Source organism: Lynx canadensis, unplaced genomic scaffold, assembly GCF_007474595.2.
Source record: "Lynx canadensis isolate LIC74 unplaced genomic scaffold, mLynCan4.pri.v2 scaffold_65_arrow_ctg1, whole genome shotgun sequence".
In the NCBI taxonomy this organism is placed as follows: Eukaryota; Metazoa; Chordata; class Mammalia; order Carnivora; family Felidae; genus Lynx; species Lynx canadensis.
In genome coordinates this window covers 64-13,556 of record NW_023397582.1, presented here as the reverse complement: position 1 = coordinate 13,556, position 13,493 = coordinate 64, and the positions used below count along the sequence as shown (strand labels likewise).

Below are 13,493 nucleotides of genomic sequence, written 5' to 3'. Positions count from 1 at the left end.
TTTTTTTTTAAAAACGTTTATTTTTGAGACAGAGTTGGGAGCAGGGGAGGGGCAGAGAGAGAGGGAGACACAGAATCTGAAGCGGGCTCCAGGCTCCGAGCCGTCCGCGCAGGGCCCGACACGGGGCTCGAACCCACGGACCGCGGGATCATGACCTGAGCCGAAGTCGGACGCTTAAGGGACTGAGCCACCCAGGCGCCCCCTCCTTTTAAAGTGACACTGAAGGTGGATTTCTTCACCCAAACTGTGGTCCGAACTGAGGTCTATGTCTGTAGGGTGAAGTCCTGTGAGTGACCTTCCAAAACCAGAGCAGGTGGACAGCTTTAAAACTCTCGATGAATACGGTCAAATTGATCTCCGGGAGGTGTGAGCAAATCCTGTCCCCGCCCCGAGGCCCGCCCTCGCTTGGTGCTGCTGGGGTCAGTGTTAGGTATTTCTGGTTAAAACACCACCGCTCCCGCGTGGACAAGAGCAGCCCGCGGCGGTGGGAACATCCGTGATTATCGCTCTTTGTGGCTCATTTGCAACTCTTGTGTCACACGTTGTTCAGGTCTGGGGTGTGTTTGTCTTCGCAATAAAGTCAAGTGCAGGTCCTTAGCGCTTTCTTATCGACCGACGCACGGCGTCTCTCGCTTTGGGATGTAATCCTTCGTCAAACTACTCAAACCCTGTTTGGGTCTGTTGTTGTCTTCACAGGGGTGCCTTTATTTGGTTTGGTATAAAACATTTACCTTTTTATGGAGTCGCCCCTGTCGGCCTTTCCCCCTGGGGGGCTTGGTTTGCCTTCTGTTTTGAAACTTAGAAAACCCTTCTTATTCCCAAAACCAGAAAAATATTCATATTATCTCTGGTTGTTTTTGTACACGTAAGTTTTTGTTGTTTATTTTCAAGTACGCTGTGCACCACGAACGGAATTGTGTCCCCGAAATGCGTACACGGGAGCCCCAACCCCTAATGTGACCGTATTTGCAGGTGGGGTGTTTAGGAGGTAACTGAGGCCAAGTGAGGCCATTACGGAGGCCAGTCCAATGGCACTGCTGTTTCTGTAAGAAGAGGGGCCAGGCACCCCCTCTGCAGGTGTAAGGGAAAGGCCACGGGAGGGCGGAGGCAGAAGGTGGCTGTCCCCATGTCAGGGAGAGCCCCCCTCCCCCCGGAAATCTACCCCGGACATCCAGCCTCCAGAACTGTGAGAACATACGCTTCTGTGTTTAAGGTTCTCCATCGCCGCATTTGGTTACGACAGCTGCCCACTAATACGATTTAGAGAAGAGAATCTAGATTGTCTTTTCTCCCTGCTTCCCTTTGCATTTATTTTTACCAGGATCTCCTTGGAAACTGTTCTTGGGAGGAAGTGTGGCTGCAGAGAGGGACGCGTCTGCCCCCGGCCCAGTGATGCGGGTGGCCCAGGAGGCCCAGGGGGGGACGCAGCCCAGGAAGGGAGCAGCGTCTCCGGACAGCTGCACGCACGGCTTCACCCGAGGATGTTTTGAGCCCTTAAACCTCCGGAAATAGCACAGTAGCCATAAGACAGACGAGGGGACTGTGTGTTCCACACTGGCATCTCCTGCAGGGGGACCCCGAAGAGACCCACGTGCTGGGCTCTCCCCGCCTCGCTTCCAGAACACAGTGAGTGACCGGGGGGCCCGGCCTCCGCCTACCTTGTATGAAGGTGTCCTCGCCGACCACCTCCAGCAGAGAGGCGTTCCGGAGGGCAACGAGGAACACGGCAGACACCTCGCGGACATCCACGTCTGCGATGATCAGCAGGTTAAACTCCACCACGACACTGCCGTTGGCGACGTGGGTCACCTCCATCTGGACCCCACCGGCGTCCACGTGCCGAAGCATGGCGGCGGGCAAGGAATCCCGCACCTTTAGAGAAACCGCACAGGTAAAGGGCCACCCACCGGGAGGAAGCAGGTGCCTGTCCCCGGGGCAGGGGAGGGGCACCTCCTGGGATTCTGGCCAGCAGCAAACTGGTCCAAGCCAAAGGTCAGTTCTGGGCCCGGTCTGGTGAAGCGAGCTGTGTCCCAGGTCCAGCACCAGTGCCTGTGGGTCCTGAGCCCCAAGAAGAGCCCCGCTCCCCCACCGTGCGTCTGCTGGCCAGTGTGGACGAGACGCACAAGCCCCACCCCGGGGGGCACATCACTCATGGGGGGCTCACGACGGCATTTAGAACCTGCTCTCCTCAGCTCAGAGCCATGGAAGGCGCAGGCCGGACAAGCGGTCGTGGGAGGGCGGGGGGGCGTCTCTCTCTCTCACTGTGTTTTCTAGAACAATCCTTTTACTGCTGATGCTGCCACGATGCCTCAGGCTGTGGCGTTCTGTCCTAGCCCCTCACAGTCCAAACACCCAGAGATGCACACCGCCTCATGACGGCTGTAGACAGTCCGTAGAACGCCAGCCTTCTGGAAAAGTGCACTTCTAGGGTTTGACCTCATCCAGAGCCTGCCGGGTGTGGTGGCCCAAGGCACAGGCTCGTGGGTTCACTTCCCAGCGGGGGACAGCCAACGTGAACAAACGTGCTGTCACCCTGCTGTCACTTGGGCACCATCATAACCACTGGAATGACTGACTCTCTCTCTCTCTCTTTCTCTCTCTTTCTGTCTGGGATGTCCAGAGAGGGATCAGTCACAAGCTTGGCTTAAAGTCACTTTGGGTTGCATTTCCAGCCAGTCTCAAAGCAAAGCTCCAGGCCCCCTTGCTAAGAAGTGACAAGGAACGAGGCGTCGTGTTAACCCACAACCTCCCAAAGTTGGTCCGAAAGTCCTACGTACGTGATAAGTCGCACCATTACTGGCTATCCTGAAATTCTAGACAAACCAACAACAGTCCCCAGAAATAGGCGAGGAATGGTTTGAAGAGGAAAGGTTACTCCAGACACGTGAGTGGAAAAGGGGCTGCCTCAAGGGACCACCGGAGCCCTGAGGACTGCGGTCGGGGCTGTGGCTTAGCGTCGTGTGTCACAATCACAGAACCTACAGAAGAGGGTGAATGGAGCCATCAACAACTCTCGAGTCCACGCACTGGGCCGAGAGCTGGGGACCCCAGGATAAATAAGGCAGAACCCCAGGTCCCAAGGAGTCCCAGTGGGACACTTCCCGGAGGCGGGAGACCCATTTTCCAGGCCAGCGATGCCGTGAGGGGAGAGCAGAATCAGTTAGCGAGCCAGGGGGCTAGCACGTTAGCACGCTCGGCCTGGAGGTGGCGCCGCTCTGCTTAAACCCCAGAGTCAGGAAAAGCTGAAATGGACGAGGTGTAAGCAAGACGGTGAGACCATGACAAGCGTGTTCTCTTCTCCTCAAAGGGGCATCTAGGCGCCAGCAGAGAGAACACGGAGACGGCCACCCAGACTGAATTGTAACAACACGCCGTCTCTAGGGATGTCAGTGGGACGACAGGGGAAGCCTCAGAAAGATCAGGAAACATAACAGCAGAGCAGGAGTCACTTCAGCCAGAGAGTGAACCCAACCCAGTGTGCATCAGAGACGGAAACGTGGCCTCTGCGTTCGGTGGAGCGTTATCCGGCCTTAAAGAGCGGTGAGCCACTGTCGATCCCTGAAGACGCGCTCAGGGAGATGAGCCCGACACAAAAGGTCACGTATCGCATGATTCCGCGCACGTGAGACGCCCACGGCAGGCAAACCCACGGGGACGGAGAGCACATTAGTGGTTGCAGGGGCGGGGGGTGTGGAGAGTCACCGAGAATGGGAGAGGGGCGTCTTTTGGGGGTGATGGAAATGCTCCGGAATTAGACAGCGGTGACGGTGGTACAATTTCACAAATAAAATCTAAACCGTTGCACTAGGCACTTTTTTTCTTTAGTTTTTAACATTTATTTATTTTTGAGAGACAGAGCACGAGCAGGGGAGGAGCAGAGAGAGAGGGAGACACAGAATCCGAAGCAGGCTCCAGGCTCCGAGCTGGCGGCACAGAGCCCGACGCGGGGCTCGAACCCACACACCATGAGATCATGACGTGAGCCGAAGTCAGACACTTTAACCGACTGAGCCACCCAGGCGCCCCGAGGGAATATCACTCCTGAATCTACACCCTACGCTGTAGGTCACTTGCTCCCACGCTAAGCACTTTTAAAGTGTGCATTTTAGGATCTGTGAAATAGATCTCAGTTTTTTAAAATTTTCTTTGTGGGGCGCCGGAGTGGCTCACTCGGTGTCCGACTCTTGATTTCGGCTAGGGTCGTGATCCCGGGGTCGTGGCATCGCGCCCCGCTTGGGATTCTCTCTCTCTCTCTGCCCCTTCCCTGTGCTCGTGTGCTTGCTCTCTCTCTCTCTCTCTGTCTCTCTCTTTCCGAAGCAAGGAGGCAGCAGAGGCAGCTACTCAGCATCTAATGGTAGACCCCGGGGACGCCAGGCATCACGCTGGAGCCGGACGCCCAGCTTCCTCCAGAAATGAGGGTCCCAGGCCCCTACAAGCACAAGTCCTGCTCGACTGGGACTGAGATTCTGCCCCCCTCCCTCCCGCACATCCCAAAAGGAAACAGAGACTGGCTTTGCCAACTTACCACCCTGAAGAACAGCTCTAGGAAGTCCTGATACTCCCTGCTGCTTGTGTTCCGGAAGGGCTCCACGTACCTGACGTTGGCTATTCTGACTTTCCCTCTGAGCTTCTGGGCCGCTGCGGGACAGAGAATAAACACGTCTGGAGCGGTAACGCAGTAGGTAACGGTAAACGCGTTAGGTGATGTATTAGGTGACACGTCCTGATAATGGCACTGTCATGTCGGCCGAAAGAATATCAGTGCCCTGCGTGCGCAGACACAGCCCAGCCCACCCCAGAGGGTGCCGGCACACGGCCTGGGCACAGAGAGAGAAGCTTCCGGAGGCTGCAGAACCGGGCCAGCCCCTGCCACTGTCCTCTCTCTCTGTGCACAGGCGTCCAGGTGATTCAACGGTAGGCACTACTTTGAGAGTGCAAGAAGTCCCTGTTCATTCCGGGGCCACAGGTGCACAACTGGGCACCCCGGAGAAGCCAGGACAGAGGGTGGCCTCGCCCCGCCTCTGCTCAGCGCCCACAACTCAGGACAGAGGGCCAGAGGTCCTGACCCTCTCCTTCCTCCCCTAGAGCACTGTTTCTCCGCACGTTGAGGGCAGCCCCTGCCTTTGCACCGGTCTTTTCCATCTGAGTCTGTTCCCTCCACGCGGGGCCTCTGGAGGCCGTGGGACGAGACTGTGGTCCAGGAATGTTTCCTGGACCAGCATCCCCCTCGTTCAGCCCTCCACCAGATGTCTGTGGGGTTCTTGCTCCGTGCCCAGCCTTCCGGGCAGTGGAGGGAAAGGCCAAGGTTCCCCTGCCCCCACAAACCCCGAAGCCATCCCAGGACATACTGCCGGCTGACCCCCAAAACCACGCCCTGGGGATCACTCCCGTCGCTGTGCCTGAGGGCCCCCGGTCCAGACACAACAGCTGGAGAATGCAACCTGGTGGAAAAGCCCGGGAAGCGGGACGGATGAGCATACGGGTGAGAAGGGACGTGGACCCAGCCCCAGCATGGGTCACACGCCCACGGGTGGCCTCTCCTGCCGGCAGGTGAGACCTGCAGAGGCCATGTTGACGCGGAAAGCCCCACACTGGCTCTCAGAGGCACCGACCACCCCTTCTCCAGCTCGCCACGAGCCTGCCTGAGGGCATCCCCGCACACCGTCTCCCCTCTCACCCCCCGGTCCTTGGTTAATCGGTACTTCAAAGTACGCAGACAGAAGCTCTGACACCCCCAAGGGCTGTGCACCCCACCTCGGGGAACACGGCCGTCTGCTCTTGGACAGCTGCCCAAGATCTGGGGACCCATCTGCGATGTCAGGCCGGCCCTCGGCTGTTCGGGCAAGTTAGACTTTCGGGAAAACATCCGGTACGAAGGAGGAAACACAAGGTTGATGTGAACACGTAACTGCCACAAGCACCAGGGCCGACAGACGGGCTGTCCGACGGTCTGACGTCCCACCGTCCACCTGTCCTCCCCGGGGGCCGAGTGCAGGCCCTCTGAGAGCGGGGACATCAGAGCGAGTGCACAACGCTCAGTCCAGCAGCGCCGCGTGCATTTTCCCGCCGCGGACCCGCGAGGACGCCGCCTCCCCGCTGACTTTTGACAGCCAGCCCCGCGCGAGCTGAGCTGAGCCGGGCTGATAAGAGGGCAGAGACCCAGCCGCTCCCCCGCGCATCCAGCTCTGTCGGACCCCAACCCACTAAAAGCCATTCTCGTACTTTCCCCCTCCCTTTAAGAACAAGTGGGGACAAGCGTTTCTGAAACCCATCACCCACCTGTCCTGACTTTCAGGCGGGCCCTGGCACTTCCGTTCCCGCAAGCTTTGGCCGCTATCTCCACCAGGTGCAGGACGCCAGGCTCCAGGCCCGACAGCGTCAGGCTTGCGTCTCGGGTCTCCAGGTGCACCGCGGGGCTCCGCGGGGAGGTCAGGGTGAGCTGGAAGGTGGGGTGCGGGGTGAGACCCGCCGCCCACGCCACGTGAAAGCTGGTGCTGGTCACGTTGGACACCGTGACCCTCTCGATGGGGACGGGGACTGGGAAGTGGATGGAAACACGGAGAAGGTTAAAATCAATCCGATGTTCCAAGGAGACAGAACAGGAGAAGCCTCACCAAATGCTAAAATCAAGCACACGGCCCGGGGACACGAGAGGGCCTGGGGTGGGGGGGGGGGGGATGCCAGCCCAGGGAAGTCCTACAAAGTCCCCTCCTGCAGGCAGAGCACGTGGTACAGGGTCCCCACCCCCGGCCCCAGGGCTCGACTTCCTGCTCCAGCCTTGGGTGAGACAGGGAGGCTTGGGAACAGGGAGGAGAGAACTCTGGAGAAAGGTTGCTGTCCTAACAAGCCCAGAAGCTGCCACCGGGGACCGGGCTGCACGGTACCCCACTTGGCCCAGCCCTGCCTACCACGAGCAATCTACCTGGGTATTTCTCACAGGACTTTGACTCAACGTCTGCATGAGGCTTTGCCAACTGGAGCTCAACTCTTTCCCAGTGTGTTCAGGCCTCAGGCCACGTGTCCCCAGGACGTACGATCCCAGGCACTCACCACAGGCCGGAAGCTTCAGAGACTCAGGGGTGGGGGCCGAGGGAAGGTCCGGGGAGCCGGAGGGTCCGGGGACCAAGTTCTGTGGCCTTGTGGGGTCCAGAGCTGCTGGTGCTGTGTCCCCAGTGGGGAGGCTGGCGTGCCAGACGATGTGGTCCGTGGGGCCCTCGGTAGGACTGGGCCAGAGGGGCCGCTCCGTGCTCGAGTCTCTCGATAACCACCCAGGGGTGCTCAGCGAGCCATTCGTGGGCCCAGAAGGGGAGCTGTGGGTTGCTCCAGGAGCTGTGCTGGCTGTCCACTGGCCTGTCATCAGGCCTGGGGCCCTGCTGGGTGCTCCCTCCTCCAGGCCTTGCCTCGTGCTGTTCTTGTCCTTCCCGACCAGGCCGCTGCCCCCTCTCCTGGGTGGGGGCCCTGGGGTCTGGGCCTGATTTGCTGCAGGGGTGCCCCCCGGGTGCCCAGGGCTGGGCCACAAGGCAGATGTCTCTGGGCCAGGGGCTGCTGTCTCTGTGCTGAGAGCTGGGGCCGTCACACCTGTTGCTGGAGCCAGCACCCCTCCCGTGGGGCTCACCACGTCACCTGCTGAGACACATCCACCCTGAGAGGAGACATCTGGTCCTAAAACACCTAAACAAAACCCACCAGATGCCACCCACAAGCGAGAGCCTCCCAGGCGGGCCCCAAGTGGGGACACAGGCAGTCTCGTTGGGGATTATGGCGTTATGAGTATTTAGGGGGGCCCGTGTCCACGGCCTCCCGCGTGCTCTCAGAGGGTGAGGCAGGGCCTCTCCATCTGATCAGTGAGGCTCGGAGACACCAGAAGGGGGCTCCACCTGGTGGCTGCACAGCCAGGACCTAAGTGCAGGGCTTGGTTCCCGCGCCCAGGGGGCCTTTGGGAAAAGGGGGCAATTTCTCCGGATCTGTGCTCAGGGTGGGGCTTGGTGCTGGTCACTGACATCAGCCTGCTGGACGGGACATGACTAAGGAAAGAATGCGGGACAGAGGCCAGCGGATGTTAGAAAGGACGTGGGATATCAGGTCCCCGGGGGCAAGGGTGGGGCCCAGAAATGCTGGGGGAGGGGGTGGGGCGCACCCTCACAGGCCCGGCCCGCGCGGGAGGGGTTGGCGTCCCTGGCCGTCCGGCACCGACAGGTGTAGGAGCCCTCGACGTTGATGCACTGGGCAGCGGGTGAGCAGTCGTGCCCCCGGCTGTCTGCACACTCGTCCCAATCTGCCGGGCGGGAGAGGAGCAGGACAGAGCCCGTGAGAAGTGGCCCGCGGGCACTTAGGAAACAGAACAGGGATCTGCTCAACCATGTCTGCAGCCCACCGGGGGAGGGGAAGTCCCTCCCCAGAAGCCTGTCCCTGAACCAAGACCGCAGGCTCAGCATCTGCTTGCTCCGACCTTCACGGCTGGCGGGGCTGAGTTGGCACCCACCGGTGTGGCTATATTCCTCTCTCGTGCATTCTTTGTCGCCAGACCCCCAAAAGCAGGACGCCTTCCCTTCTCTCTGATGCGCCAACATCGTCTAATGTTTTAGTACTTTAACAAAGAGAACCGAGCGAGCCAGGAGGAGTCCGGCTAAGTGCGACCTGAACTTTCGGTGACGCGGCCTTGGAGCGCTCCTCCCCAGTCTGGGAAACCACTCCAAGAATCCCAAAGACACCATGTCACCTCAGCTTCTGAGCTGAGCAAGGAAGAGTGCTAGGTAAGTGTGTCAGTCCCCCCCCCCGCCCCGGGGTCCCCCAGTGCTTGCCCGCCCACCACGCCCAACACAGCCCGGCACTTTCCAGGACCAGCATCGGCCAGACTGTGAAACAAGGTTCGTGGGGACCACATTCCCTTCCCTCCCCGTCCTCTCCGACCTCCTCTTCCGGTCGTCCCTCCCCCACCCCCAGGCCTGCTACCCCCACTCATACTTGCTCTAAGGAAACACCTGCTCGTCTCATGCATTTGACATGTGACTGAGGATAAAGCGCTGTATGTGATACTCATGGTAAACCTCAAGCAATAAACATCTCAAGCTGTATTCCAGGCTGGGGGGGGGGGGTCGGGGGAAGGAGGGGGACAGGTTTCCCACGCCCCAGAACCCAGCCCTCAGATCCCTGCCTGTCCCTCCCGGCCCCAGGGGAGCAGGTGGCTCTGAGCAGAGTTGTCTCTTGAGGAGGAAGGTGCCGGGGTACCTGCCAGGGGTGACCCGGGCGGTAAGGCGGGTGCGTGTCAAGGCCGGCCACGAGGTCCTTCTGCACGGGATTCTCTAGAGCCGAAAGCGGAAGCACCCGATCCGGGCTAGACCCGCGGGCTCGTCAGCTGATGCAACAGCTACCCCTCCACCCTGGCCGGGGCTCCTCGGCAGACAGGGCCCCGGTGGCCGGGCCCGCGGGTCTTCCTGGAGCTCGCCCAACCCCCCCAGCCTGCAGGCAGCTCCCGGAGTTTCACGGGGAGCCGGAGGCCTGGGGTGGAGCCCAGGCTGGCCAGGCGGCAGGGCCCGGGGGGAGAGCAGAGGTCCCAATTGAGACCCGGGCTCCAACCACTGAGCACCCGGTGGCTCTTTTCAGTCGTGGTGAGTCACCTGGCCTCCCCAGCGCGCAGCTCATAAGTGAGCCCGGAGCAAGGCCGGGGCAATTTCATTTGGTCCCGTAGCAAAGCCCCAGGCCGGGCAGCTGTGCAGTTCAGAGGGAGGAGGCAGGTCCACAGGGAGAGCTGCCGTGGCCTCTGTACCTTCCGGACCAGCCGGCTGAGCGGGGGGCGGGGGGCCGGCCTTGCAGCTGGGCAGAGGGTGTCCCCAGAGGAGGGGACAGCCCCTGTGCCGAGCTGGGACTCCCGCTTGAGCTGGCCCCCCAGCAGTGGGTCAGAGAGACCCAAGAACAGGCTGCCAGGTCCTGCCGGGTCCCATCTCTCCTGCGGGGGCTGCGCCCTGACCCTGCCAGCCCCCCCCACCTCCCCCCACCGCGTCGTTGGGACGCGTTGACTCACGGTGGGCGAGAGCCCCCGAGTCGCGCAGGAACGCTCCGAGGGCACCAAGAAAAGCGTCTCTGTGTGAGCAGAGGGGACGGGAGCTTGCTGTGCTGGGGCCAGCTTGCTGGGGTCGTGTGCAGTGAGAATGAATACCCTTCCCGGTCCCCCGGCCGCGGGGCCGCCTCTAGGAGTGGGGGCTGCCTGCAGGCTCTCCTGACAGAAGCCAGCGGTCACTGGGTCGGAGGAGCCTCCACGGGGCCGGGAGCCCCCCCCCCACCCAGATAAACAGCAGAGGCCTCCTCATGGCTGGACGGAAGGGGGACCCCCCACAGCCACCGCTCAGGGTCCAGGGTTAAGCAAACAGCCGCTGTTGGGCAGGAAGGCCGCAGGGCGGGACACATAACACGACCTGCTGAGAACCCCAGAATATTAGCGGTGGGGGTGCCTCTTCCTCCTCTACAACACTCCTGTGAGGTGCTCCAGCTGGCCCGAGGCCGCAGAGTTCATTCCCTGTCACTGCGAGAGGCCAGTCCGAAGTCCAGAATCAAGGGGGGCAGGGCCTCAGCCCCTCGGGGCTCTGGGGAGGGTCCTCCCTGGTTCTTCCAGCTTCTGCGGCTCAGTGGCTCCTTGGCTCTAGCCTCTGCCTCCGCGTGGCCTTCCCCCTGTGTCTCTGGTTCTCTCTTCTTCTGTGTCTTCTGATTTAGGTCCTCCCCGATCCGGGATGATGGCAGATCCTTACCTGATCTGCAAAGACCCTCCTCCCAGACAAGGTCTGAAGTTCTCGGGGGACCTGTCTTTCGGGGCCACTGTTCAGCACACTGGCAGAGAGCTGGCAGAGCCTGACGCCTGGCGCACAGGGACAGAGCTGGCAAGTAGCCCACGAGGGCTGGCTGGGCCGCCTGCAGACAGCTCCGCTCTGGTCTCAGACGGGTCCCCAGGGTGCACCCTGAGGACCCACCCGCAGGGCACCCTGTGCCTCCCTGCACTGAGCCCCCGGAGCCCAGGTGAGGCCCGCCGGGCGCAGAGGACACCTGCCGTCTCTGTCCCTGAGGGGGGCGTGACGAGCCCACCCCCGGCTGAGCAGGCGGGTGCTTCCCAGGTGTGACTTCAGATGTGACAGTCCCATGGCCTTCCCTGCATCCTTGGGTGGGGGGGGGGGAGGTTGGAACAGCAAGCCAGAATGCCACCGAGCTCAGAGCAGAGGACAGAGCTGGCTCTCGGACGCCCGTTCCGTGGACGGAGCCCCTGACAGGCTCCCGGACACTGAGCCTAGAGCCGCTCTCCCTGCAGGGAGCCTCGTCCCTGGGCTCGAACGGCCAGACCTTCCTTACATGTCGGCTGGCTCTCTCCGCCTCTCTGTCTCTGTCTGTCTCTGTGTCTCTGTCTCTCTGTGTCTCTCTTCATGTCTCTGTCTCCATCTAAGTCTCTGTCTCTGTATATCTCTGTCTCTGTGTCTCTGTCTCTGTGTCTCTCTTTATGTCTCTGTCTCTATCTAAGTCTCTGTCTCTGTATATCTCTGTCTCTGTGTCTCTGTCTCTCTGTGTCTCTCTTCATGTCTGTCTCCAAGTCTCTGTCTCTGTATATCTCTGTCTCTGTCTCTCCGTCTCTGTGTGTCTCTCTTCATGTCTCTGTCTCTATGTCTCTGTCTCTGTATATCTCTGTCCCTCTGTCTCTGTTTCTATTTCTGTCTCTCTGTGTCTCTCTTCATGTCTCTGTCTCCATCTAAGTCTCTGTCTCTGTATGTCTCTGTCTCTGTCTCTCGGTCTCTCTGTGTCTCTCTTCATGTCTCTGTCTCCATCTAAGTCTCTGTCTCTGTATGTCTCTGTCTCTCGGTCTCTCTGTGTCTCTCTTCATGTCTCTGTCTCTATCTATGTCTCTGTCTCTGTATATCTCTGTCTGTCTCTGTCTCTCGGTCTCTGTGCCTCTCTTCACGTCTCTGTCTCTATGTCTCTGTCTCTGTCTGTCTCTCTGCCTATGTCTCTGCTTCTGTATCTCTATGTCTCAGTCTGCCTCTCTCATCTGTACCTCTATTTCTGCCTCTGTCTCTCCTCCCTGCCTCGCCCCCACCCCGCCCCTCTGTCTCCAGGTCTCTCCCCCGTCCTGATCTGTGACTTCCTGCCTCAAGGCAACATGAAGTGACATTGCATTACGTTTGGGCCAATGAAACAGATATAGACGCCTACGTTAGCAGGTGGCCCGGCCGCAGTGGTGCTGGGCCCTGACACACAGTCAGCCCCCGGTGCCCTTGCCCTCGAGGGTCCTCCAGCCCAGACCCACCCTGTGTTCTGGCCATCTGTGGCAGTGAGCCGCAGGGGCTCTGGGGTCCCCGTCCCCCCCGGAATAAGGAGATGTGAGACGCGGGTAGGCTCCCCGATCCCACGGAGAGACTCAGAATGAGGGTTCACATTTCACGTACTCGATCCACCTTTTAGAGGTTCAGGGCTTTGGGGTGCCCCGGCGGCAGGCTGGGGCGTGGAGGAGAACTGACCTTGCACGAGCGTCCCCCGCGGATCGATCTGGAACACGGTGCTGGCCAGCAGAGGCGGGAGCATGGGGGCCAGCGTGGAGACCCCCACTGGGAACTCGGGGTCCTGCACGGTCAGCCTGAGCGTCGCCACCACGCTTCCAGCCTGGAGAGAGACCATCTGTGTCCTCAGCTTCCCTCTCCTGTGCAGGTCGGAGACGGCTGGCGGGAAGGCGTTTTCAACCTGGCCGAGAAGAGGCGACAGGCACTCACATAGAGCAGAGGCCTCCGTTAGCGTCTTAGAAAACCGTTCATCGGGGCCCGGGTGACCGACGGGTGGTGAACAGAATCCACGTGTCCCCTTCACGACCAAGAGGAGGTGCCCAGAAACCAGCCCCTTGGGGCAAGCCGAGGCACCCCAGCGCCCTGCACCCCAGCTGGGCCTCCCCAGGGACAGCCGGGCCAGGCCGGGCCCCGTCAGCCTTGTGCGGGTCTGCGAAAACCACTGCAGTCGGGGTCCCCACCTGGAACGTGAGATGCCCCATCCGCTCTGTGTGCACACCCGAAAACTGGTGTGTGACACACAGACCCTGGGAGTGGACGGACAGACTGACTGACAGGAGGGACCCCGAGGGACGATCCCATGGCTATTTGGAGCTGCCCCCCTCGCTGGCTGCATCCACCAGGAGACACACAGGCAACCAGGTGCCGAGGCCAGCGTGCCGAGCAAGGGAGACACCAGCCTTGCCCCGCGCCCCCCCACACCGTGCCTGCACACGCGAGAGGATTTCCAGGCAGGAGAATGTGGACCCTCCTTCCGTCCGTCCCACGTCTACATGTCCTGCAAGCAAAAAGCGCTAACTGCCCTTCAGCTGCAGGGTCTCTTTCCAAGACGTCTGTAGGATGAACAGCGTAGGAGGAGACAGCGGTCCCTCCAGAGCAAAGGGCAGACTTGTTCATGTCTGATCCCGTAAAGATAGTGTCTCTCCCTGGAGCAACGTTTAGGCGGATTTCGGCCCCTTACAA

The 13,493-nt window shown here is 60.6% G+C and overlaps 1 protein-coding gene across 1 annotated transcript in view; it reads right to left on the bottom strand.

Annotated features, from left to right (window-relative positions):
* Positions 1-12,735, bottom strand: part of UMODL1 (uromodulin like 1) — a gene marked incomplete at its 5' end in the record, with an annotated part of 34,644 nt that extends 21,909 nt beyond the window's left edge. Inside the window, 6 exons of the mRNA XM_030306629.1 lie at positions 1,659-1,872; positions 4,526-4,638; positions 6,280-6,537; positions 7,051-7,623; positions 8,138-8,275; positions 12,492-12,735. Coding sequence (XP_030162489.1) covers positions 1,659-1,872; positions 4,526-4,638; positions 6,280-6,537; positions 7,051-7,623; positions 8,138-8,275; positions 12,492-12,735 — 1,540 coding nt within the window. The remainder of the gene's footprint in view (positions 1-1,658; positions 1,873-4,525; positions 4,639-6,279; positions 6,538-7,050; positions 7,624-8,137; positions 8,276-12,491) is intronic.
* Positions 12,736-13,493: the final 758 nt, after the last annotated feature.